This window comes from Nesoenas mayeri (assembly GCF_963082525.1).
Source record: "Nesoenas mayeri genome assembly, chromosome: 2".
Taxonomy (NCBI): Eukaryota; Metazoa; Chordata; class Aves; order Columbiformes; family Columbidae; genus Nesoenas; species Nesoenas mayeri.
In genome coordinates this window covers 49,060,712-49,087,460 of record NC_137543.1, presented here as the reverse complement: position 1 = coordinate 49,087,460, position 26,749 = coordinate 49,060,712, and the positions used below count along the sequence as shown (strand labels likewise).

At 40.6% G+C, this 26,749-nt stretch overlaps 1 protein-coding gene across 1 annotated transcript in view; it reads left to right on the top strand.

Annotated features, from left to right (window-relative positions):
• The window catches only part of TAF4B (TATA-box binding protein associated factor 4b), a gene marked incomplete at both ends in the record, with an annotated part of 78,156 nt that overhangs the window by 30,173 nt on the left and 21,234 nt on the right, over positions 1–26,749 (top strand). The window contains 7 exons of the mRNA XM_080340579.1: positions 73–630; positions 5,854–5,989; positions 6,575–6,680; positions 12,066–12,238; positions 14,958–15,088; positions 20,687–20,812; positions 21,836–21,892. Of these exons, the coding sequence (XP_080196705.1) occupies positions 73–630; positions 5,854–5,989; positions 6,575–6,680; positions 12,066–12,238; positions 14,958–15,088; positions 20,687–20,812; positions 21,836–21,892 (1,287 nt within the window). The remainder of the gene's footprint in view (positions 1–72; positions 631–5,853; positions 5,990–6,574; positions 6,681–12,065; positions 12,239–14,957; positions 15,089–20,686; positions 20,813–21,835; positions 21,893–26,749) is intronic.

Sequence of the window (26,749 nt, the reverse complement as noted above, 5' to 3'; positions counted from 1 at the left end):
GTTGCTAATGTGGAATGTATTGTGGAAGACTCTGCTGATGTTACAGCCAGTGTTTTTTCGTTTTTCTTCTAGAAAAGCATGCTTGCCTTACGGCAGCTAATGCCCAATGCTCAGAGCTTTATCCAGCAGTGTATGCAGCAGCCAGCTCCAACCCAAGAAACTGTTTCGACTTGTACCTCTGCAGCACCAGCTCCTTCCATAGCTGTGGCAACAACTTCTCTTCCAGTTATAAAACCAGTGTCTGCCTCTGTAACAGTCACAGCCTCTCCGGTTATCAAACCAGTCCTTGTCAGTGTGTCGACAACAGCTGCTGTGCAGACCATGAAGCCTGTTCCTGCCTCTGCGGTGGTGACAGCATCTCTTCGGCCTGCGTCTTCAGTCCTCACCACAACAACATCAGGGCTGACAGCTGTCCAAACTGTCAAGCCCGTCCTCACTTCTGTGGTAGCAAAGTCCTCTCTCCAGTCTGCAAAGCCAGTGCTGGTCTCTACAGCGGTATCTTCAGGGACAACCCCTCTCCAGTCTCTGAAACCAGTTGCTGGAACCCCAATCAGTATCAAAATCTCACAGCCAAACTCCATCGTTCCGCAGTCAGTGGGTGCTCAGCAGGTGGTTAAAGTGAAACAGTTGGTAAGATGAATTTCTCTGCTTCTCTAACTGGGCTTTACCAGAAGCTAGTCTGTCATAAGTTAATCAGTTCTGTTTTCCATAGCTAGGGATATTGAGCCCTTGCTGAGAAGGTGAATCTAAAGCCAAGCTGTAAGCTCAGTCTCTTGCAAGGCACACTGACTGCTCTTCTACCAGGCTGAACCTCCAGCTTGAGACACAAGGGAACATGAGTTCTGACCCTTGCTGTGTGTGCAGCTGGGCTAGGTTGGCATCTGAAAGAAAAGGCAGGAAATGCAAGTGTCAGAAACAGAAATTGCTGATGGGATGCTTATGTTAATGACTATTAGATGGCCTTTTAAGGCTGTGCCTCAGCTGGCTGCTAGGGATTCCAGTCTCTAGTTCCATAGTTCCTACCCTGGATACTTTGCAGGCACAGGTGGCTTGGTGATGTTTAGTGATATGTTAACTGAAATGTACAAACTAGCTGAAGGAGCTTTTCAGAGCAGAGCTCTGACCTCCAGATTTACTAAGACATTTTAATTATGAAGTCATCCAAAAGTGAGCTTTTCTATCAGATCTTGTTAGCTAGCAAATTCCAGGAGGGATAAATGTCTTATTAAAACAATACTTGCAAAAACAATGTGTTAATATTTTTTTTTCTTGGCACAGGTTAACTTCTTGCTAATGTTAATGTTAAATACCAACAAACTGTGGATCACAGGTATACCCAAAAGAGCAACGTTGTGAAATACATTAGGTTTTTATAGGTGTTTGAGATATGTAGTATGCTGTCTGACTGGTCTACCTGCGAGTAATGTTCTCAAGTGTTTTGAGAGACTGGTCCCTCTTTGGCAGATGAAGAAGTCAGTTCTTCAATAGCACTTCCTTGTAAAGACTTGTTCATCAAAAAGAGAATAAAACACTAGTCTTCATGTAAAACTAGATTTACTTTCCACAGGTATAGCAGGTCATCTAGTTTGTAAATTTCCTTTATAGTTTATTTATTGTGTATAATTGATTTACAGTATTCAGACCCCTAAAATGTTTTGCTTTTAAAATTTTCTTCCTTTCAAAGTGTGTAAGGTGGATATAATACAAGCATCCTGCATTCTAAATAAAAAATTCTAAATAAATTAACAAAGCACTCCCTTTTATGAAGGGGATAGGGGGTCTTTTTTACAAGTGTTTTTTAAAAACAATACAAACCAACTGAACAACCAAACTGAAAAGTTATCAAGAGTCTTCAATAGTAGTAGCTAAAGCCAAATTGGAGATGGAGTTGGTACCCTTACTGTCTTTGAGGACTAAATTTGAAATTCCAGCCAGAAGAAAATTAGGGTTTCTTAGGTTGTAGAAGGGCTGGAGAGCAGTTTGGCTACACAGCAAGGCATGTAATCCAGGGGAGAGGTTGACCATCTGTACAAATAGATGAAGCAGCTTAACTCTACACTAGGGATTCAAAACACTTCTTGAATATGATATTGTTGAACTCAATAAATTACTTCTACCTCCTCCACTACTGCAGTGTGGCAGCCTATTGCAATTGCTTTTCTTCACTGTGCCATACAAATGTTGACTTGCATACAAAACATATTTTTATCCTCATTTGGGTAGATCCCAGGCACGGTGATTAAAATACCTGCTCTTCAAAATACCTGTTTAATTTTGATTTTGGATGTGCTTGAAGGGCTAAGTTGACCACTTTGCAGCAAAGCCATATCAGGAGCTTGGTGTTTGTTCAGGCAACCTACTAGCATGAAGAGCAAGTTAGTAGAAGCATCTTCATCTTCTAAGGTTTCCCTGGTGCATTTCCTTGAAAGGACAGAGGGTCTTTTTCCTCCCACAAGAAAACAAATCTGGATGAACCTTCCCTCAACAGAAGGGTCCTGCTGCCAGCTGAAAGCAAGCACATGTCAGCTGTGCAAATCTGTCCATACAATACTGCCAGCAATTTCTTTGCCTTTCCAGCCTGCAGGGCTGTCTGATGCCATACTCTCTCTCTCCATGCCCATTTCTGATTTAGGTCTCTGGTGCTTGAGGAATGTAAAGCAAACTTTCATGTGCCAGCTCTGTTGTAATGTTGATTATGCTTAAAAATGCAGCACTGCAGTATTCTAAAATCAAAATTGTGACTGCAGTGATGTGACATTTAAGTTTCTTTTCTGTGGTTTCATTGTTGGAACTCTGGGTTTGTATGGTGGACACCAAGGGACTTGTTCTTCAGAGATGCTGTTGGGATTGGTCACACACCTGTGCTGCAAGAGTTGCATGTTTAGTAGGGTTCTCTCCTGGTAACTTTCTTAATATAGTCTCATTTAAGGGCATTGTCTTACAAATAAGTGTAGTATTGGAAATAAAGCTTGTCATGCTGTACTGTTGTTTTGTCTCTTGTTAAAGCACAAGAAATGAAAATGTACATTACCAGCTGCTGGGTTCCAGTGATGAGAAAGCAAATGTGAGGCTACAACTTCATGTTAAGCATAAAGACCAAGAGTTCTGCAGTGTAGTGCCTGCTATTACCAGTGAGATGCTCTCCCTGCGTATTACTAATAGTTGAAGCAAGGAGTCAAGTGCTTGTGCTGTTTTAACTACTTGCTCTTAGAGAGCTGGTAGTCTTGAGTGCCCTCAGAACTGAGCTTTCTTGAACAAAGAGTCGCCTCCGTGATTTTTCATGAATTTTTTGTCCTGAGTATATGCTTTCGCATTCATATGGTGAGGCTTCCTTCATGAAGCACTACTGCTTGTAGTGTGTGATGATACCTCAGCATCTCTCTGCTGTCTCTGAGCTTTGCTTTATGAATGTAAAACAGGCCATTTTCTTTTGTCCTATCACTTGTCACTTGGGAGAAGAGACCAACCCCCTCCATGCTACAACCTCCTTTCAGGTAGCTGTAGACAGTGATAAGGTCTCCCCTCAGCCTCCTTTTCTCCAGGCTAAACAGCCCCAGCTCCCTCAGCTGCTCCTTGTCAGACTTGTGCTCCAGACCCTTCACCAGATTTGTTGCCCTTCTCTGAACTCTCTCCAGCATCTCAGTGTCTTTCCTGTAGTGAGGGTCCAAAACTGAACACGGGATTTGAGGTGAGGTCTCACCAGTGCCAAGTACAAGGAGACAATCATTTCCCGAGCCCTGCTGGCCACAGTATTCCTGATACAAGCCAGGGTACTGTTTGCCTTTGTGGCCACCTGGGCACACTGCTAGCTCACATTCAGCTGGCTGTCAGTCTACACCCCCAGATCCTTTTCTGCCAGGCAGCCTTACAGCCACTCTTCCCTGAGCCTGTAGTGCTGCCTGGGATTGTTGTGACCCAAGTGCAGCACCCAGCACTTGGGCTTGTTAAACCTCATAAAACTGGCCTCAACCTAATTGTTGTGGTGCATTTTTTTTACTTAAGGGTGTCAGTGCTTTTTATTCTGATGTCTCTGTTAACGTTCTTGTTGGGGCACAAAGGAGTAGTCCCTTTTCTCCATTACTTCTTGCTGCTAACCTAAAGAAAAGAGACAGTAACTCTTTCTCACAGATATTACCTCTTTTTGTAATACTTCTGTCCTTAGATCCTTGTCAAAATTTCTAGAATTGTTGCCCTCTCCTGTTCCAAGTCCCAAGGACTTGCAGCTTTTGTTTGTCTAGCAGCTAGAATGGCAAATAGAAAATCAGCTTTACTGTCAGCACACCCTTTCTGTTTCTTCTTGATCTCCTTGGTTACTTATTTCCCAATCTCCACCTAGGCTGATGATTTGACATAACTGTGCTTTGGTAAAACCCCATATAAGCATATGTTGGTGCCTGTGCTACTTCATGAGGAGATGCCACATGTGTGAGCCTTTACCCTGTCCACAGTCTTTCCCTGTACTCCCATGGTTCTTTCCTCTTATGGATCTTATGTTTCTTCTCAAGAACTGTCTGTTGTCTCGTCTTTAGATATCACCTTCAGCTCTCAGCTGTTCTGTGTTACCACTGCTATACCAAATGATGATGCTATTAATATGGGGATGGGTGGAGTGTATCTTGACTATTCGATACAGAAAGTACTTCTTTTTGTGAATGCATGATGCTTTTGCTGCTGAGGTTTACTGATAAATCTGCAGTTAGATGACAGAAGGAGACAGTCTAATTTCTGAAATATAGTACATGTCAGTTCTTCAATGCAACTTGTGCAGTCGCTGAAGAAGCATTCTTTAGACTCTCTGAAGTTGAAGAACAAGCAGTTTCTTGACCCTAAAAATTCCTTTGTGTTAGCTTTTTGCCTCTGAAAAAAATAAGATTCAGTCTGAAGATGCTGATAATTCTATCCTTTGGTAAAAGCACATCTGTCTACTAGTAATCAAGAACTTTTCTAAACGATGTATCAAAAGCTGCAGCTCACATTCTGCTAGCTAGAAGGCTTAGAAATGAAGCTTTTCAGGGCTGCTGCAATTTAGAACTGTCTTGCATTTTAATAGCTGCCCCTGAAGAGGAAGAATTAGTATTTATGGGCTGTGCCTGTAGGTGTGTGTTGTGATGACACCCTGCTGTCTGGTTTTGTTTCTTTCAAGAGCCTCTTTAAACAAAACTATCAACCCCCTTCCTTTTTACCCTTCAGCAATGTGCTGATGTTTTTATGTAGAGGCTCTACTCACTGTAGGTGTTGCTAGCTGGTACTTCATGTTCCCGCTACCTGATGTGTCCAGTGTACTTTTGCTTAACACTTTGAAACTCAGCAACTCAATTTACAATTGATGTTGCAGCTCCAAAAATGCATTAGTAACTTTATAGCATGTCCTCTTAATTCTTGGTAGGAAAAGGATTTAATGCAAGACTTCTAACTGTTTGTTTTGGTATTCCCTCTTTTCAACTAGGTGTATGTGATACCTACCATTTTGAACTTATTGGCAGGAAGACTCAATATTCGATTGTTAGACTGTTAAGCAAGACTTACAGAGAGGAAAGCTTCTTAGTGTAATGGATTGTGTAATACTCGGGGAAACTGGTCTATAATGGTTATCAATAGAGAGCAGGGGTGAAGTGTCTATTAGGGCTCACTGAATGAGCTGGAGCTTAAAGCTCACCACAAGTTGTCAACATTTCTTGTAATGAAATGAAAAAACAAAAAGAGTTTTTTCTGAGCATGCTGTTTGCTTTAAACTGAAAGCTAGACATGCATGCATGCCCAGCGGCACTTCTGGCTGAATGAACGTCTTGATACTGTTTACCTCTCTGTGCGTTTAGCTCTTCTCACTCTTGATATTGGATATTCCACTTCCAGGTAGTCCAGCGACCGTCAGGAACCATTGTAAAGCAAGTATCCACGCACCCACAACCCTCAACGCTGACCCTACAGACATCTGCGGAGAAAAGGATACCTCTGAATACACTCGTTCAAACTAAACAGTTTTCTGCAGGTAAAGTGGGACCTCTTTAGTGGAGAAGGGAGAGGACTGCTGAAGTACAGAAATAAGTGCAGGCTGTTTGTAGGTTGTAGGAATGTAAAAAAGTGGTTTTCTGTCTGGAGCAGCCAACTCCGTGCGAGAAGTTGAACATATTTATTGCCTGCTTGGAGTTCTGATGAGAAACTGTGCCGTGTCTACTTCTGGCACCTGTTAAAAATGTGTGAATTAAACATTTGTGCTTGTTAAAATACTGCAAGTAAACTCCTTTAAACCGTGATGCTTTTGAGAGTTGTTTCATGAGACTCTGCTTTTTCCTTCAACAGGTCCAGGTTGATGTATAATGCGAATTTGTCTCAGCCATATAGTTTTCACTAAAACCTTTCACTAGTCAGCACAGAGGGTAGTGTTTGCTCAGAACATGTAGGGTTTTTGGTCATACAGAACTTGTAGAATGTAAGACTCTATAGTGCCTGGATTTCAAATGAACCTAATTAGTTGTTACTGAGTCTCCAGTAGCCTTTACCAGAAGCATGAACTGATGAAACAGTTACCTTATGTTGTGCCTTCTACTGTGATGTGTTCTTTGCTTTGTTTTAGGTTCCATTCTGAAACAAATTACCCTGCCAGGAAATAAAATTCTGTCACTTCAAGCATCTTCTATTCAGAATGCTAAAATAAAAGAGAATGGAACAACATCATTCAGGTAAAAAAATACAATATCAGAATTTTACTGTAGGAAGAAACAGAAGGAATAGACAGCAAGTACAGAGGTGGGAACAAAGTCCAAATAAAACCAAGTTTCTGTAGAAACCTGTTTATTATAGGTGTTTTTCATGTTATAATACTAATTGACAAGTACCTAAAAATGTTGACCTCATAGCAGATTTAATTACTCTTAGTATAAGAAAACTTTTGATGAGGTTAGATTTTCATCATATTGTCACAAGAGTATAATTATATAAACAGTGTGCATCAATATAAACCAGTTTTAACTTCTAGAAGAGACATATTGATCTCCGTCCTATACGTACTATTAAGTAAAGCAAAGTTACCTTGTATTAAAAGCTCCCCATAGGATTAGAGCAGATATAATCTCTGTTGTTTACAGATGGACAGATAGCATTGTACTGCTATTTGGACTGAGTGGTAACCTGTCTAAAGCTCTATGCTATATTTCAAAATCTTATTTCAAAATATTCAAAATTAGCTCCTCTTACAAGCTTATTAATGTATGTAGAGGTGAGTTTCTTTGACTATACCTCTAATTATGGCTTCTGGCATATTCTCTAGGCCTTTGGATTACAAGAATGCTTAAAGCTTTTAGTTCTGGTAACTGATTAACTTTTCAAAAACAGAAATAATTTTTTGGAGCTCTGAAATGTGATGCTGGAACAGAGGTACAGACTGCCATAAGCATTATTGATCTTATGACTTAAGGCGAGCTTGAAGTTACTCTTCCAGGGATAAAAGCAGACATGACACCTTTGTCTTGTTGACCAGTTGACACATCTCTTGAAAGCTACAGCTTTGTCTGCACTCATATAGACAGAGCTGTTGTTTACAGTAACATACAGTGTACACTGAACACTTAAAATGCAGGTAGCCAGAAGTTGAAGTGAAAAGCTGATGTTGAAGCAGTTGCTCTTTTCCGCTGCCTCAAGCTCTTCTGAAACATACTTCAGAGTATAACTCGAGATGTAATTTTAGGTAGTAATGTTTGGAAAAAAAATCACTTCATAAATATAATACTTTTTTTAAAAAGCACAAACAGCAACAAACAAACAAATTCTCTCAAAAAAGATAGAAATAATTTTTTTTCTTCTGATCTTCCCATTGAAGTATATCAACTGATATATCAATGTATCAAAAGTGTGAACTTTTGAAGTTCCTTCCTTGAATTGTTATTCTTAGTGTAGGAAAACTGCTGCTTTTACGTCGTGATCCAAGATGGATTTCTATTCTTGCTTTTGGATTATGATTTTCATAGTATCTTAAGTCCATGATAATTCAGATTGGAAATCTCTAACTTGCCTTGAATTTTTCTAGTGAGTCTCTTGCGTCTGAAGAATTTATCCTTTTGGATGCATCCCTGGTGCATCTCTCTTTCTCTGGTATGGGCGGTATGTACCTGAGCTCCTGGCTTCCTGAGGTGAAGTATCTGTTCACCAAGCAGGTGTAGCACCACATACTGTCAATCTGGCCTGGGCAACAGATGTTTCCCAGTAAGCCATGTAGGTGTTTGCTCTCTTTTGTCCTTACTTTCAGTATTCCCAGCACAGCTTTTCTTTGTGACCTGTGATCCGTCAAATGCTGATCATATGTGAGGCGGGGAGAAGCACCATGGGCCCCCTTTCAGGTTTTGTGATGAGACTTGTTATAGGCAGAGAGCATGTCTTGAAATGGATGTGATTGTACATGTGACACTTAAGCTGTGTACTCACCTTGCAGTGTGTCATCAAGCCTGATGCTGTCTGCCATTGTGTGACCAGGTTAGGTTAGGATTTGAGAATGTAATACTCACTAAGCTGTACTTAATAAGCTGCAATTTGACCTTGTCTGTTCTTTGACAGGCTGTTTTGGTTGCTTGAGATGAGCAATAGAAAAAATGGTGATTTCCACCCCCACAGTTAAAAAAAAAGCTCTGGAAATTATTTCTACTAAGCATGAGCATCACTGGCACTTGATTACCCCATGGCATGTATTATAAAGGACAGTCTGTTTTAAAAGCCTCAAGATTTTTATAAAGTACTGCACTTACATCTTCTGTAAAGTGTATGCGACAGCACTCTGGAAAAAATAAGACATGTATTTGCATCCTCAAATATCTTTTTGCATCTATTTATTTAATAGAATTGTTCTCCAAAGCACATAGAACTCCAATTTGTGCTTTTTGTCTGGAAGCTACCAGCAATCTCAACTAGCGAACAAACAGGAGTGAGACAGCAGAGTGGAAAACATCTGGGCAGCTGCTCCCCCTGCCCAGTGGTGGCGGGAAGCACTGGTGGTTCTTGCTTTGCTGGAATTGTTCTGTCCCATGTAGTTGTCCGTAATGGTGTAGGGAGGTTTGGGGTAAGTGTGCCTTTCTACTTTTCTGTTGTATAAAATTGAGTAAATAAAGATGAATTCAGAAGAAGGCATGTGCCTTGGTCCAACACCAGAGGGTGCCACAGACTCACTTTTCAGCCGAGACAAGCCAATTCTTACATCTGAGGTGTATCTGCATTGCTTAGGCTTTTTTTTCCAGTGGAATATTAAGCATAAATGTCAAATCTGACTTAATGCACGGTAGTGCTCAGAACTCCATGTTCTGTTTTCCCCTGTGTCCTGATAAGCTTAAGTCACTGGAGACTGGGAGAGTTTTTCTTCTTGATTTCTGGGTGTGACCTGATCAAATGCAAAACACACTAAAGGAAGTGTTGTAGAAGAGGAGCTTTCTAGAGGGATTGCTGAAAATGAAAGCAGGTCCATATCCAACAGAAATGTCTGCGTGTATACTCTGAAGTATTTTAAATTTATCACTTCAGTAGAACGATTTTTATAGCTTACTCAAAGTACGTGGTACCCTGCTTAAAAAGACTGAGGTTTGTTTGAACAGCAAGGAAAAAGGAATGGCAAATGGTACAAACTCTACATGGCTTCTGAAACTTACATTAATCTTTAGTGAGCATGACTTCTAAGGAAATGTAATGATAGTTTCGTTAAGTAGAATAAGTGCAGCAGTATTTTCGTAGGTGCAAATCAATCTTTCATCAAGGCTAGTGACTCGGTGACTTAATGCAAACTTATATTCCACAGTGAAGAAGTTAGAATTGGTCATTAAAAACAGCACAGGTAGAGATGTCTACTCGCATATAAGCTTTTGTACGTGTGTACTCCCAAGAGAGACTGTGCATGGAAATATTAAATAAAATAGTAACGTGATAAAGGCTGGTTTTAGAGAACTTGAACTTGTGTATGTCGAGAGATGTATAGTATAAAAGTTTACCTCCTTCTTGCTTGAGTATTTGGAGTATGTGGCCAGATTGAAAGCTAAAATGATGTACTGAAGCTAAAATGATTTACTGATTTACTTGTACCTGAGGTGCAAGCATCCCTAGTTGGATTCCCTGTAACAGCTCCATCAGGGTAATGTTGCAGCTCTGATAGCTTGTGATGTGCATTTTTGGTACTAGTTGTACTGATTTTGTAAACTCCTTTATCAGCAGATCTGTGACAGTTCCACTTTGGTGGGATTCTTGTCTTTGCCACCAGCAAAGGCTTCTCTGTAGGGGTCATTGAGAAGAAGAAACTGGAGTGTACTTTTGAAGACTCAGTTAACATGCAGTGAAGCTTCATTTACACGCTTCGTGAAAGATCAGGGTCTCTGTTAGGCTGATAGAGCATGAGTATGTGCTTGGAACTGGTTGGTTGCTGGTTATAAAAGGGTGGGATGAGGAAGGAAGCTGTTAGGGCAGAGGTGATTTCAGCTGTGGATTGTAACTGTGGTGATGTCACAATTCTGACAATCTGAAGGTTTAATGCTTTTCATAGCACGATGGATTTGGGACACAAGCCCAGTCATGAAAATATATCTGTTTGGCTTTATGAATGAAGCTGATTTGAGAATCTCTTGTGTCGCCTTTTTCCTGTACAAATCACATAGGAAGTCCTAGCCATGAAGGCACAGAAACAAATGGTGGGATCAGTAGGGGAAGGCTGGACTCCTTTCCTAGCCAGGCTTCTCTCTAGAAATTTGTGGGAGAAGACTTGCACCATAGAAACCTATTGAAGCCCAAAGGAGAAAATGCATCTATACTTTCAGAAAAAAATCCCAGCACTTTCCTGTGTCTTTTGAGTATTGCCCAAACCAAACCCATGTTCTGATAACTTCAGCTTCTACCTGTTGCCACTCAAGAGGACAGCCTCTAAGAGATCTCATTTCACCTAAGAATAGCAAGTCTCCTCATTCAAGAGTTACATCGACCACACAGTGTTTTCTGAAGGTGGGGGAGTGATGTTTTCATTTTTGTTTTCTTTTGTTTTCCAAATCAAAAGACCTTCAGATAGAGTGCTTCCACCTGTCTCTATTAATAATGCTCACTTGTGTCTTGATTTTAAATCCTTGAAGCCACCATTACGGCCCTTGTCACTTTGTGAAGTAAAAAGGCTTTCTTTGGATGATCTAAACTTAATTGAAAATAACTTGGGTATTTTCATTGCTGAAGTCTTGCAAAAACTTTACCCATATAAAATTCATTCAGTATTTTAATTAAAATTACATTTTTAAAAAAAAAGTTGAGGCACACAGGCTACTTGCATAACATGAGCTTTGCTGTGATTATAGTTAGCCTTAGTTATGTTAGCATTAAGTACGCCAGACTTGAGTTTTTATTTCAAACATGTAGGCCAAAGGTACTACAACAGAATCCAGCTAGTGGAGGGGTGGATGTTAAGAACTAGAGCTCTGCTGCTGTTCTTCAGAAGTGCAGCATCCTTCGTGCTACATACATAAGTACTGTGTGGTAGGACTGATTCGAAGGGCAAGGTCTGGTGTGTTCTGTATACTACTGACAAGGAGCGTTTTTATCTTATTTTTAAGGGAACTCACTAAAAGAAGAATGAAGATCAGGTTTGTGCTAATACAGTTGTGCTGTAAGCTTCAGTTTGTAGGATAGGCATCTCAGAAAATTGGCTTGTTTTTAAGTTCAATGAGTCAGTATTTAACTTTAATCAACTTGTGGCTTTACCTGGTGAATTAGAGTTTTAGAACAAATTCCAGGCTGTAAGAGCGGTGGTGCATGGTGGGGGACTTGTGGGGACTTTTAATCCAGGTTTAGCTGAGTCCTTGGTTTCCAAGCTTGCTCAGAATTTCAGTTTAATGTAAAGTATTTTTATACCTAGCAACTGAGGCATTTGTCAAGCTAACATTTGAGTTAGTGCACTGGAGTGTGAAAGTTAATAGGAGCCGTCTGTGTCCATGCCTACACTAAGCATCTATCGTATAGGGGTAGCTTCCAAGGTACCTGAATGTGGCTGTTTATTGGTAGTTGGAAGGCCTTTTCTATTTATCCATTTTGAACAGAGTATAAAATATTGGTTTTCTCTTTAGTAGAGATGAAGATGACATAAACGATGTGACTTCTATGGCTGGGGTCAATCTTAACGAGGAGAATGCGTGTATTTTGGCAACAAACTCTGAGCTCATTGGTACAGTGATCCACTCTTGTGCAGATGAACCTTTTCTCTCCTCGGAAGCACTTCAGAAGAAGATCTTGAACATAGGTGAGAAGAAAGCATACATAACAGATACGTATGGATGTAGTATGTCCTTGCTTGTTTCAGCAGCCAACCTCCAGTCTCTGAAGAAAGAGCTGGAGCTATGATCTGTCATCTCAATTCATGTATTTCTACCAAACTATACTGAGTTTTTTTACTTGCTCTTCTAGGAAACAACTGTTCTTGAACTTTTTTACATGGAAATAGTCTGAAGCACAACCAGAAAAAAGAAATTGATGCCACTTTTGCATGTGACAACTGAGCAACTTTATTACTGTTAATGGAACACATAACCATATAGATGCTAGAGTCAAATCAGACACTTAAGCATGCTCTTCTATTTCTGCAGCTCCTAACTCGATCCGTTACACTGACTTTTCTAACAGCTTTTGCATTCCTCAGCCCATTCAGATATATGTACTCTATTGACCAACATTTCAGATCCTGGCCATGTGATGAGGAAGAAGTTTCAAACTGCTAATATGCACAGGGCAGACCTTTGTGTATGACTCCTTCTATGGAAAATCTTTAACATTTCTTTCACAGAAAATTAATGAAAGTTGTCTGTATCAGTGAACAATACTGTGAAATACATGTTGAGTGGCTGAGACTAAACTGTAATAGAAAGTTTTTAGTGTATGTATCATTTCAGCTGTTAGTTTCTGAGCAAAACAATAACTGTTGCTTAGCAATGTTGTATTATGTCAGAGCAGGGAGCATGAATTTGGACAGCACCACACTGGCTGGTACCGCTGCTTTTTATGGCAAACTGGGTGAATGCTGCTCAACTCCTTGCTCCTGCTTTCTGCTGCCATGCTGGAACAGCGAGTCTAGAGCTGAGCACTCAGGAAAGCTTGCGGTTCGTATGTGCAGTCATAATTCTGTCACAGTGCTTTAACTACATGATTGCAAAGTCCTGCTACATGCAACCAAACTCGCCTGCGATGAGCACGGAACCTGCAAATGCTCTTAGCTGCCTCAATACGTCCCGCCCAGGTGTGCCGGCTGAGCTGTGTGGGGCATAGCTGAGTGAAGTAAGTGCTGTATTACTAGTGAAAAAGGGAAAATATGCATTGAAACTGGTGCCTAGAAGCTTCTCTCAAAATTCAGTAGAGGGGGAAGTAGATATAAGGAAAAATAAATAAAGACCTCTACAAAAACGTAAAGTGCTTCTATAATAACTGTCTGTTTTGGGGTGTGCAGACAGTTCATTGAAAGATGGAAAGTACAAGCCTGGCTGTTTATGGCTGGCATGGTAGCTGTTCCACATTAATACCACTACCATGCCTAAGAAGAAGAATAGTTCATGTCATAAATGAGAAGTGTTTTGATTGAAAGGGAAGGAATACTGTTAGGGAGTACAGCAATTTGGAAAATGAACACTTCTGCTCTTGAACTAAGCCCTCTTTGGTTTAGGAAGTGTGCGTGTGCACGTGAAGGGAGGTCTTGAGGTTTGGGGGGATTTTCTTTTGTCTTTAAGTTGACATCTCAGCATGCTGATGGTATAGTGGGAAACTGCTGAGAAAGTATTGAAAGGTGCTTGAGCAAAATGAGCTTTGCACTCAGCTTATGTACAGGCCAGTGCTCACTGGCCAAGATCAAGCAGCGGGAACACTGCGATTATATTTGAGAAAACATTGTAGATTCTCCCTGTCTTGTGAGATTGTTATTAATTTTCAGTTAGAGTAGCAAAGGCAAATGAAAAGGTGATTTTTTAATTTTTTTTATGGTGTACTGTTTATCCATTCTTAACACTCCACTTGGCAATAAATACCGAAACAGCTTTTGAAAGTGTGCTGTATATTGCATCATAAAATGTTACAGCCGCTGTAAATGCAGCGAGGGGCGAGGAAAAATGCTTTTGACAGGTACAGCATATGAAAGCATGTGAAACTGCTGCCTGCTGTGCCTACCAGGGAAAAGTTGCTGCTGTCCAGGTGTCTTGACGGAGTCGTGTTGAGTGATCGATGGTGTCAACCACGGGAAGGCTTCTCTGTCAGCAGCCTGCAGCCGCAGGAAGGTTGCGGAGGTGATGCCCAGCTCTGGGCATGGGGCTGGGACAGCTTTGCCTGGAGCTGTCACCAGCCTCTGTCACAGCTGCTGAAACGCAGAGAGGCAGCGGCAGCCCGGGAGAAAAGGTTGAAGGTGATGGCATGATGACCCCAGCTGGACGTGATCTGCGCTGTCCCAGCTGCTGCAGCAGGATGGCTGGGTTGGTCTGCCTCATGTTAATTCAGTTGAGGCAGGTGAGAGGGTCCCATGTGCCTGAAATACGCTGCAAAAACCATCCTCGCTGATCGAATAAATGTCATGAGTTGTTAACAAGCACGGTGTCAAGCAGGGCAAAATGTAATTCTCCATTTTTTTTTAATTACTGGAATTAACAGAATATGGCACTAATTTCTACAGCTACTGCTTCTCCCCCTCCCCGAACATGAAGCTTGATTTGTGTTCTTATTAACTTTGTCCTATAAATGACCTTGCAAGGAGAGTGGTTCTGGAGGCTAAGTGAAACAATGTCTATATTTTCTGAAGCTCCAGGCTAAGTTTTATTAATGTAATGTCTAAGATCTTTGAAGTTGTGACTTTTCCAGGAAAATCATAATCTCCAAACCTTTATTCATAATGGGTATGACTTCCAGGGGGAACAGAATACCTGCTGTGCTAATTATTTCAATTATCAGCTACTACTAAAACACGTAATGGATTTTCTCTGCTTCCACAGGTAAAAGGCATGACATTATGGAACTTAACTCTGATGTTGTGAACTTGATCTCCCATGCTACACAGGAGAGATTACGAGGGCTCCTAGAAAAACTAACTGTAATTGCTCAGCACAGATTATCAACCCACAAGGTAAAGGAAATCATTAAGCAAGTTTTGCACCAAAGTTTTCCTGCTTTGCAGCCTTGAAGGTAAACCTCTTCCAAGCACAGGCACATCATATGCAATATGTGCATTTTCAGTATCTACCAAAGGCTGGTTTTATTTTAACTGTTTATAGCCTCTAACTACTCCTTACGTTTTCCATTCGGCTTGTTCGATGGGTGCTCTTAAAACCCAGCAAAAGAGTGAATGCACACATTTCTCCTCTTCCATAGAAATGATGGTTGTTATACAAAGTCTGTCTTGCCTGGTAAATGTAAAGCTATTTTTGAATGCTCTTGGTGGTCAGGTTGATTTAGGGACTTGGGTTTGCTTTATGCATTTACTGTTGGTGAAACTGCAGTATTGGCTCAGTAAAAAGCCTTGGGAAGCTGAATTGAGTATTTTAGTTTTAGAAAGTGCTCGTTGTGAAGGCAGAGATCCTTTTGATCTTAAAGTTTCTAGGACTTTTTTTCTGCCAGTGCTGCTTAAGATTTCCTCTCTCTTGTGTAAGCTCCATTCAATATAAAGTATATTGGGTTTCAGTGAGCCAGTATCCCTTAAGATGCTTGTATGTTACAAATGGGAAGCAATAGCTTGCTAGTAGCCAAAATAGCTCTTTGAGGCCTTTTTTTTTTGTCATTCAATAATAAGATATTAGTCCTTAATTTTTTAAGTATCAAGCTCTTTTAGAAAAAATTTGGAAGTTAGATTTGGAAGTTAGATGTATCCGTCAACTCTTAAATTCTTTTTTGTTGTGGTGGTTTTGGATTTTTTTTTCTCTTTTTTTCTTTTTACAGGAGCTTAGCACTTAATGAAACTTAACAAGAGCAGCTAACTGATGGGATAGGGGTTATTTCTGTACTGAGTGCTTTTTATAGGCTTTTAAGCACTGGAAAAGCAATAATAAAGAGCAGGAACTATTTGGAAACTTCGAAGTATTTATAGTGATGTCTGGAGCAGTTGGAGTATGCTTTTCCTTGCCAGAAGAAGATGCAGTAGAAATAAAAACAATACAGAAAAATGAAAGAGTTTTATTTTATAAATCTTTAGTAATCTGCACATGTTCTTTGTTGTCTCTCCAAAGCGGGAGATCCAACAAAGCTCGTGAGAAGAAGTGAGGTGGAAGCTGAAGTCCTGAGTGGGACTGAGTGTCTTTGCAGACAGCAAGGACACAAGGGAATGTTTTTGGACAGTGGGCTTGATGGGGCTGATTTCTTTCTCATTGTTTGTCTGATTTAATTGCCAGAAACAATGATAAGATTGTAAGACTGCAATAAGCTTGCTTGCTTTGCCTCTTTTCTCAAAAACAAAACAAATAAACAAAAAGTAATGGGCATAATAATCCTAGAGGCACGGGTGCTCTCTTTTGTTAGGCAGTTGGTATTGCACTACAGAAGAGTATCCTACAGGATTGTGTTTGTGAGTAGTAGTATTGTGAGAGATGCTGACAGGCTTATACAAATCTAAATTCAAGAACAGAACACTACAGGGGTTTGGAGCCCTGTTATGTGTCTATATATATATATATATACTTACAGACCCCAGTATTCCATCTCCCCCACTGCTTGCCCCTGCCCTCTTTTCCCTCTAGGCTGTTCATAGGCACCAGTGTGCAATGTGGGCTCCATGTATTTCAGAGAATTATCCAGATCCTTTCCAGGAAGATTAGGTAGTTGCCCTGTAAGGCTTTGTGTTGGTCTACCTTCATTACATAAAGACACACAGTAATAGAGATAGGTGTGGTGAAACCAAGGTAACTATTGTTAGGGGAGAAGTTGGTGTAAAAAGTCAGTAATTCATAGGATCGTGCTCAGGAAACTCCTCTTAGGAAAAAGGAAACTATATTTAATTGAAAGTTACTAACTTAACTGGCTTAAAACTATCATGGTAGTCCCTTAATCCAAAGTAGGAATAGCCTTTCAGATTGTTGTAAGCTGCTGCCTGTGCTGCAACTCATTGCAGTGCCTTTGTAGAGCCTTGGTAAGACATAAAGGCAATTAGCTGGTTTGGTTCCTCAGCTGCTTCCTTCCCACGATCTAGAGAACTGCTGAGGTATAAGAGTATGCATGTGACATAATATGATACCCAAAACCAGAATTAATAGTGACAACTAAACAGTACAGTGATTAAAAACGTTTTTGTGGGCAGGTTCAACACAGCATGAGATGACTGCCATGCTCCTGTGCTTGGAGCCCACGAGCACATGGCTTTGAGAGGCACTGTACATGGCTGTGCTATAAACATTGCTCCATGAAAACATTCTTCCCCATGTGCAGTAGCAGTAAAACACTAGACCCTAAACTGTACTATCTGTAGGGCAATGTGGTGTGGCAGCTGCATTGTTTTAAGGGGTGAGCTCTAAATGTAGTGGAGCGAGTGCGGTTAGATGTGAAAACAGCAGCCTCCTCCTTCCCACCCCACACACCATCAAACTGCAGAGTGCAGAGGTAACTTAGCAGAAGATTTTCTATTATTACCTTGGTTTAGGAGTTGACTATATAGAAGCCAAAGTTTAGTAGGTTCCCACATAGTAGCTGGGCCCCTGCAACTGCCTGTCCCTCATCTGTCCTCAGCAAGGCTGTTCAATATGACTTAAACTGTTCAGATCCTGTGGGAGAACTGGCCTTCATGGGATTCTTCCAATTTCTTTCCTGCTGCACTGGCGTGCCGCTTCCCTGTATGTGGGTTTTTCCTTTATGCCTCTGGACGTGCAATACATTCCTGGTGCTAAACCGCAAGTGCCTTAGTCAGGTTTCAGATTCATTTACAGGTATGTGACAATCTAGGAAGGAAGTTGCAAATCACAGACAAGGCAAATAACTGCTCTTGAATTTGTCACCGGCTCTCTTCTCACTAAATTCACACCTGGGAATGCTTTGCTTCAATGCTGCGTATTTCAAATATGTGAAAACCTAACATAAAGATTTTGGGAGGAGCTGGCTGTGCTTTAGAGAGCATCCATGAAGTCTTGAATGCGTACATTTCTCTTGAAGAAAAAAAAAATTGTGGAGGAATTAATTTCGTAACAGGATTGTAAAGATGCACTAGTGTGCTGCTGTTGTGTGAAAGCACTAGCTTCTTTCAGGATAGCGAAGTGAACTCTGGGTTGAATTTAGCTCAGTTACAGTAAATATGACTTTTTAACGGTCAGATACACAAGTTCAGCTTGGCATATACAAATCTAACCACACTCTGTATTGTAGTTACATATTTTGTTTGTCACTAAGTTAAATTCTGTTCTCGAATACACTTGCAACTTTAGTTTTATTGGGATTGCACTGTTGTAGCTGGGATCAGTTTGGTCTTACCTGAGGAAGTTGAACTGTTACATGGACAAAAGCTGAGTCCAACTTGGTCGTTAGAACTGAGTACAACTTCATTATTACAGTGATGACTACAAGTTATGAAGAGCTATATAATACATTTTTTTTTCTGTCTAAGCAATTCAATGTTAAATGATCACAGAGAACAAGTTTATTGAGTATTACAAAATATAACTGCAGGTGTTCCTCTTCTAAAAAAAAAACCAACAAACCTGAAATAAGGTATCTGGAAACAGTTGATGAGCAGAAATACCGTTAGGAATGCACCCATTTATTGTCCCATATCAGCTCATGGTAGTGCATTGGAGTGCTTCTGTTTGGGAGGCTTGCATTCCTAATTGTTATAGAGTCTTAGACTTGGCTTTAAAAATGTAAGTATCTAGCTCTGAGCATTCCAGAGTGAAACACTTCTAAACTTTGGGAAAATAATCTTGTAATATGGATTTCTTATTTGTCCCTTTAAAAGGATTGTGGCATGGTGGTATATTCTTATAAACTGCTGCTTCAAAACAAATTGTATTAATGTACTGAGACTGACTCAAAGTACCACATGTCTTGTGGGGAGCAGGAAAACAAATATCCTGAGCAGTAGCAGAAGGGGAGGGAAAGGTTTGTTGGACATTTTTTTTTGCAAAGCCACAGTCTCTGCTTGGGAAAGAAAGTCTCCTTGGTGGCAGCACATGGTGTGGTCTGAACCACAGTTGTTGATACATGACAATGTGGTGGCTCATTGAAGGGAACACAACTTAATACCAGAAGAGGCATTGATTTCATGCTCTGGCTGGCTGGGTTGTGGGAATTCAGACTGGGAGACAACAGCGCCCCACAAAGAGACTTTTACTTTTCTCCCAGGTTTTAAAAGTATATGACTGGGTATGGGAAAGAGAGTCTGAGTATCATGTGTTTGAAAACTAGAAATTTAGGAACTGAAGTCACTGATAGTCCATATACTTAAAATATACCCTTGCCTAAAATGTAGCTCTAATATATGCTCTGCTTATGCCAGAACAGTTGTGTGTCAAGGTTGCTTCATTAAAGTGTAAGATTGGGGTTGGGCAGAAAGAAGGGTTGATGAAAAAAGTAGTGGTTTTGGCTAGTAAAAGCCCAAGGATAAATTTCTCAGGAAAAGACAAGTTCACAGAGTAAGAGAAAGAAAATCACTCTAGGACATGCATTAAAGTGTGGCACAAACAGGTGACACAGATGTACCTCAAGAATGGGCTCCCTCCCTTGTTTTGCCTAATGCCCCTTGGCCAACGCACGGCTTAAATAGCATGTGTCTGGAAGAGCAGAAACAGCAAAGCCAAGCTTTTCATTGACAGTTGTCCACGTTTTAAGTCTTTCCTTTCTGTCTTCTTTCCTATCTAGACAAAGCAAAAGTAAACTCACTCAGACTTTCCAGTGAGGACAAAAATAGTATGAAAAATACACTACTGATTGCTTTTTTTTTTAGACTAAAAGCACCATGGTCTTGTTTCAATGTGGGTGTGTGTTCAGTTATTATTAGAATTTGTCATTCGCTGGTCCAGCTTTGCACAGGGGACTGAACCGGATGACTGCCACAGGTCACCTTTCAACATAAACTATTCTATGACTTGAGAGCATCCACTGAAGCAAAAGTATGTATTCCTAAAGCTATAATGAACCATATATAATTAATCATCTCACTTTCTCCACCCTCAAGATTCATTATAACTAGTTTTAAATCGCCTCTCTGCTCCATAAACTCTCTCTTGGAAATACCAGGTGAGACTCATTTCAAAGTCTAGATTAAATGGCTGAAATTAAAATACCAAACACTAGAAACATAACTTTTCAAATATTATCTTTTCATCACCCTTTCTCTTTAAAATGGAAAGATATGATGTTCTGCGGCTTTAAAATTCTTTTTTTTTTTCCCCTCTTAACCTGTCCAAAAGACAGTCTTGTACATGTGTTTTTACTGGATATGAAATTGCTGTTTAAAACAAAATTTTAGCATTTAGACTTCATTTTTGTTCCATTGTTGTTAGAGTTACAAAACTAGATGTTGCTAATGTCATTCTTGCAATATCCTCTTGCTAGTCATAGATGCCAAGAAACACTTTTTCGGTGGAGAGGAGATGTGGAAATGACTAACCACCACCTGAAGTCGTTCTGACACAGCCTACACTTTTACACTTTGAAAACTTGGGGTGTTCTTTTCAGATTGTTCCCATTGGGCTTATTAGCTGTGGTGGTGTATGTGAAAGCCTGGTTGTCTATAAGAAACTTGTCTTTCCAGGGCAATGATAGGTACATCGTATCTAGTGACACCAGAGCACAGCTGAGATTTCTTGAAAAGCTTGATCACCTAGAAAAGCAGAGAAAGGATGAAGAGGAACGTGAAATGTTGCTTCGAGCAGCCAAGGTAAGAACTTTGCTTCTTGCTTTCCAAGGAAGTAGTGGTGTCCTTTAGACTGATGAACATCCTCAGGTTTCTCCTATTTCTGCTTTAAATATAGTAACCATTAACCTTGTAAGTGGAAATGTGTAATGTTTAGGATAGCTTAGGCTATACAGAACGGGATTTTAGCTTTTTCCATTCTTTAAAAAATAACAAGAGTTCTTTCGAATGTGTAGTGGGGTGAACTCTCACTTTGAGATTATTCCTACTGGTGAAAATTAAATAAAAGAAGTATTCACATAGCCATAAGTGTCCTTCTTGGCTCTATTTCTGGCTCTGTAATCAGTATGCCTGTCTCCATATCTGTGTATGGGTTCACTGTGCTTGTTCAAGCTGAAGCCTGGTGGAAGCCCACACCCTGCCAGTTGTATTTTTTTTCTGTAGTCAGATCAGAGTACTAGCCATGGGGCTGATACCCTGCCATCTGAGAACCCCTGATGGAGCCACTGCTAGCACAGAATAAGTACCCTTCTTCCCCCTTCCCTCAAGAAGCAAAGCGACAAAAAATCAGTAGGTGTTGCTCCCTCAGATGTGACTTGATTGTCTTCTGTTGGTTGCTTTTTTTTTGGTTTTGTTTCAAGCTGAATTCTGGAGCCCCTAGGGTGGAAGCCTAATCTAGATTTGAAAGAATCACGTTATACTTGCGGGAGTATGACTCCCTTTCTTTCCTGTACTTCCTGTCGTTTTTAAGTGTCTGCTGCTGACATGAACAACATCATGCCTAGACTGGACCTGACTGACAGTGTTAGCATCATTTTCAGCTTAATCTTGCTTCAGGCTAGAGCAGAGGCAGCCGGCCCAGATGAGAAGGGGGGTGTGTGTATGTGTGTGGAGGGGGAGGGAAGCCAGTCTGGATTGAGGCATTCAGCCCTGGAGCTAAATCTTTCAATCACCAGAGAAAATTGTCATTTATTAAATATTTAATGGATACGATGGTGTTTGGATGCCAGTTATTTATACTCAGTCTTTCTCCTCTTCCTTTGGTAGAGCCGTTCCAATAAAGAGGATCCAGAGCAACTGCGGTTAAAGCAGAAAGCGAAAGAGGTAGGACTTTCCAGTTACCATTCTTGCCTTTGTGTGTTGAGAGAAGGTTGGCAGCCCTGTCCTGGCAATTAGGTCAGGGTTTATTTTGCTGCTGCATACCATTTGCAGAGGCCTTGGGGAAGGACAGGAACTGCCACAGGCAAGGGCAGTGCTTCAAATGAGGTCAATGAATTATGAGCTCTCTTTTTTAACATTTTATTTTCATAGTTTCAGTCCTGTCTAGAAATGGTCCTTTGTAAACTGCAGCGCTACACTTGGTAGGAATATAATGTGGGATTAGGGGGAAAAAAAAAAAGAAACTTTGAGATTTAGCATCTGGGACTGTACAATAGGCTACATTTTTCCAGGGTAATTGTTCGTTTTGTAAATCTGATACTGCTTATAATTCTTTGGCTGGGAGGCGGTACTGGGATTTAGTTTTAAATGGAAAACGCCTCTGGCTTTTAATTTTCTGGGCCCAGCAGTTTTCTGTTCTGGAATGGAGCCCTTGTTTCACACAGTTCATGTTTAGCTGCAGGGGTTTTAGTTTATAGCTTAGACTGGTTAAGCTTTTACTCCCAGAGGCCTCTGCATAGCAACTGTAGAAATCAACAAATAAGTTCATTTATGTCTGCAGCCTCCTCTCAGTAGCTGACTTTTTACATTTCCCAATATCCATTTCCTGACTTTTCTAGCCTGAGAGAAAAAAGCTCCACTAATTGGAGCTTATTTTAATTGAGCCTTAATATTGGATCTCACTGGAGTTGCCCCCAGAGCTACTGGGAACAGAATGAAATGAAAGTACCTAAGGTTGAAGATGTGTGTGCGTGTGTATGTGTGTGTGAAATTTTTCACTTGACCTACAGATTCTTTTCCCTGCTGAATAAATCATCAAGCCTGTTCACATTTCTGATTAAGGATCTGACAGCAGACGATAATAAAGACAATTGAGGTGTGAGACGTGTGATACAGAGCTGAAGAAATTGGTTTCTATAGTTACTTGACTGATTTCATGCAATTTTTAAGGATCTTTGTGCTAAATGAGAGTGATTTTCTGAGCAACCTTTTTCCTTAACTGTGCCTCTTGAACTATGAAATTTGTTGTTGCTTAACATTGCTGCACTTGGCTCCTACGTGCCAGCAGCAGCAGCAGGTTATTTATGAATGCTTTAAAGGCCCTTATTGTTTGGATTAATGTAGGAACCCAGGCAAAACAAATGGAAATCCAGTAAAATAGTATTAAAATCAATGCTCTGGATTTGCACCATAGTATAAGAAATTTGTAAAATAAGAGGAGAGAAAAAGAACGTGCTTTACTATTTGTCTTTTAATTCTTTTTTTCTGGTTACATCTCTTTCTTCGTGCTTACAATCTGTGAGTACAAAGTTGCCCTGAAGCCCTTCCCAGTTTGCCTCTAGTGCCACCAGGATCAACAATCAGTGGGTGATGCTAATTTGTCTTGTTTTGTAGGTGACTTTACCTCCGCATCATCTGGTCGTTTCTAGAAGTTCTTTCTTTTAATAAAACACTGCAAAGCAATTCGTTTATGCAACTTCTCTCTTTTCCTCTGAACAATAATGTGTAGGATCTTGAAAAATATTCTGTGATTTGCATATTTAGAACAGAAAGAAGTTAGATGTGTGTGTTTTGGGTCACTTTTTAGATTGGTTGGTATTGTTAATGAGACCTCTCAAAAAGTGGCCTATAGGTGTACAAAAAAAGGAGCCAACAGAGTGGAAAGGTGTCTGAGTTTAGTACTTAATGTTCTATCAAGTGCTTTAATTCACATCCTTCAGTGCATCTTGTGCCAGATTAACACAGCCTTCATTGTGTTTGTCCTGCATATTTCTCTATGCTGCGCTGCTTCAAGAGTGATAGTCTCCCAACTGCTTCACCAAAGAAGAGGAGACAAATGTGCCTCTTGGGACAGCACAGATCTTTGTATTGGTATCGCCTTGCCATCTGTCCTACCGCTTTGTTCTCGGGAGAGTGGGGCAGCCAGAACTTCTCCAGGCTTCACATGCCACACGGGAAACCCACCTCCCATGCCAGGGCTGCTTTCTTACCTGTGAGACCATCCCAGGCTTGAGAGGAAATGAGCCCAAATGCAGCTGGTCAGTTTGGGCACTTTATTGACAGTTTGGAGATAAATGGTCAGCACAGATTTGCATGAAAAAAAATGCAAACCTGAGCTGAGCTGTAATAAGAGCAAAATAAAAATCAACAAATATCCCAAGGCTGAAACTGGTGACTCAAAAGCACAGTGTGTACTGGGATGAAAGCCTGAAAAGGCTCACCGGTGTCTGTCTTATCATGTTGTGAGTGTAACCTGCTCCTAACAAACCACACTTGAGAATTTTGATACCTCTGTCAGTTGGAATCGGATCATTTCCAGGCCACTGTGGTGAGTATCTGCTGGAAAGCCCAATCTGATCTGCTTAAAGTTCTTTAAGAATGAATATGGCCCTTCCTTCCTCAAAGGTGTCTCTTATGTGTTTGTTGTTGGTGACCTCCCAGGAGAAGGCTGTGAGATAATGGCACTGGGGCATGTTCTAAAGCAATGTTTCCCAAAATGCAGAGTGCACATCCTAAAAATGAATACTTATGAATCCAGGATGTGCTGTCATCCGGCAGCTGGAGGCAACATCTTAACATTGCTGGAGGTACATCCAGAGACTCAGCAGTGGATTCTTTTATCCAAAAGGCTATATACATAATTGCTGTGACCTTTTCATCCCTTTTTGCATGACCTATTGCCTCAAACTTCCCCTATGCCAACTCATTTACTTTGCTATATTCTTAGTCTATGTAGCTTGCTATGAATTAAGTCTTTATTTACTTCCCCCTTTCACCTGCTCCAGCAGATTTCAATACCTACAGAAAGTGTGCATTCCTTCTGACACAGCTGCAAGGCTCGCCCCAAGCTGCTCCTTTGTGCACTCAAGATTTTTGCCCTTGCTCACCTCATGGGCCAGCTCTTTGTGCAATGGCATTCCCAAAGTCAGGGTAAATTACCCCTGCTTTTCATTCAACCTTATCTGCTACTTCAAGCTGAGAGGAGACAGTCCTTGCATTGTCCCTGATGTTTGCAATTTTAAACCATAACTGTTTTTAGGTGCTTTCTGCTATTTCCCGTTCTACTTTCAACTATGCTTCCCATTACAAAGAAACTGTTCTGTTGGTGTAGTTCTTTTCACTGTATTTATAGTTTATCCCTGGCTTCATCCCTTTTCTGAAATTAGCTTGCTTAAATTGAGTGGGTGTAGGATACCATCAGATGCACAAGCATGCCATATGAACAGTGCATCCCAGAAGAACTGTAAATTGTCAGTATTCAACAGCACGTACTGTAACTTTAAATATAAACCCTGATCTTTTGTGCTTCTGTCTCTCATCTTCAAAAGTGGCTGTGCTCATAGGGTGGCTTCAGGAAGCTGAAGGCAGAGGCCGGGCAAGCCTTCCCAGTAGTTTGTATCCAAGGTTGTGACTTGGGGTCAAGCAGGTGAATGGGCATCGTACTGGCAGCATTTTTGCTGATTCTGCAGCAGCTCCCTTCGTCTCTTCTCTTATGTTGTGGCACCTCACAGCATCTATTAGTGCATAAAGGAAGGCATGAGTGAAGCACCTGATGGGCAGCAGACGTGCCTGCCCCACACCTTGCTCTTCCAGCAGCTCTGTTTGCTTGTGACTGCACAGCTCTACCCAGTCCCTTGTTCCTGCCTGCTTGATGCACTCATGCATTTTACTGGTTTGATTTTGACACAGATGTCGCAAGATGGCAGCAGATGAGATGCTGAGAAAATTCAATACCTTTACTATCAACTGACTGGGAGGGAAATAGCAAACCCCAGGGTTTGTTGTTCGTTTGCTTGTTTGGTTGGTTTTTTTTAATAGAGACAAAACAAACCCTACAAAAAACTTGAAACAAAAGGTCTGCATGATTCCAGTGTGTTCCTGGATGTTATATAGTAATGACTGAACTTCAGTTGTTCTGTACTATCTTTTTTCAAAAAATCATCTTCTTTTTTTTTGTTCTATTTCATGTGTCCATCCTAACTCTTTCCCTTATTTCCTCTCACATTCTCAGATAACAAGTAACTGTAACATGATTCTTTGTCAGCTGCTCTCCCTACCATCTCCAACCCACATTTTCAAGATGTTTGTTTCCTTTTTCCCCCACACCTTTTCTGCTGCTTCTCTATTTCGTCTTCTGGACCTAACGGTTCAAATTCTTTAAGACAACTCTTGTGGCAGGGGAAGAGGAAACTCCCTAGTTAACCATAACCTCTCAAAAAAAGCAAACAAGATGCTGCGAGCAAAATAAGATCTCATCACGATCAATTGGCTTTTATATGAGCCTTCAGTGACATCCTGAGAGCTTCTGTTTAATTATCTGATTTATATTATCTTTTTTTTTTTCTGTAGTGTTTCTTACCTGCTTCTGCATGTTTTGGGAAAAAAAAAAAAAGGCATGATTATTGAATAGACATAAATTTTGTTACCTGTAGTGTAGCCCTACAAAATAGCAAAGGGCTTTTATCAGAGAATCTGTGTGTTATGCTTCTTGCAGAAAGTCAGGGATGGGAATTCTGTAAGTGTTACATTATTGAGGAAACTAAAAAGTCAGTCAAATCCCTGTTTATAGGACATCTGTATTGGTGTTTTGAAGGAGCAGAAGAAAAGAGCAGCTGAGACGCTGCATAAGATACCCTAAGCTGAGCTGACTGGAAGATCAGAACAACTATCTTTATCAAGTGAAAAACAAAAGCCCCCCCAGAACTCCATTAAGCCTGTTCTTGGGTTTTCAAATAGCCTTTTCTAGGTTTGTCTGATTGATAGACTATAATGGACATGTAACCAGCTGAAAGTATGGCCTGG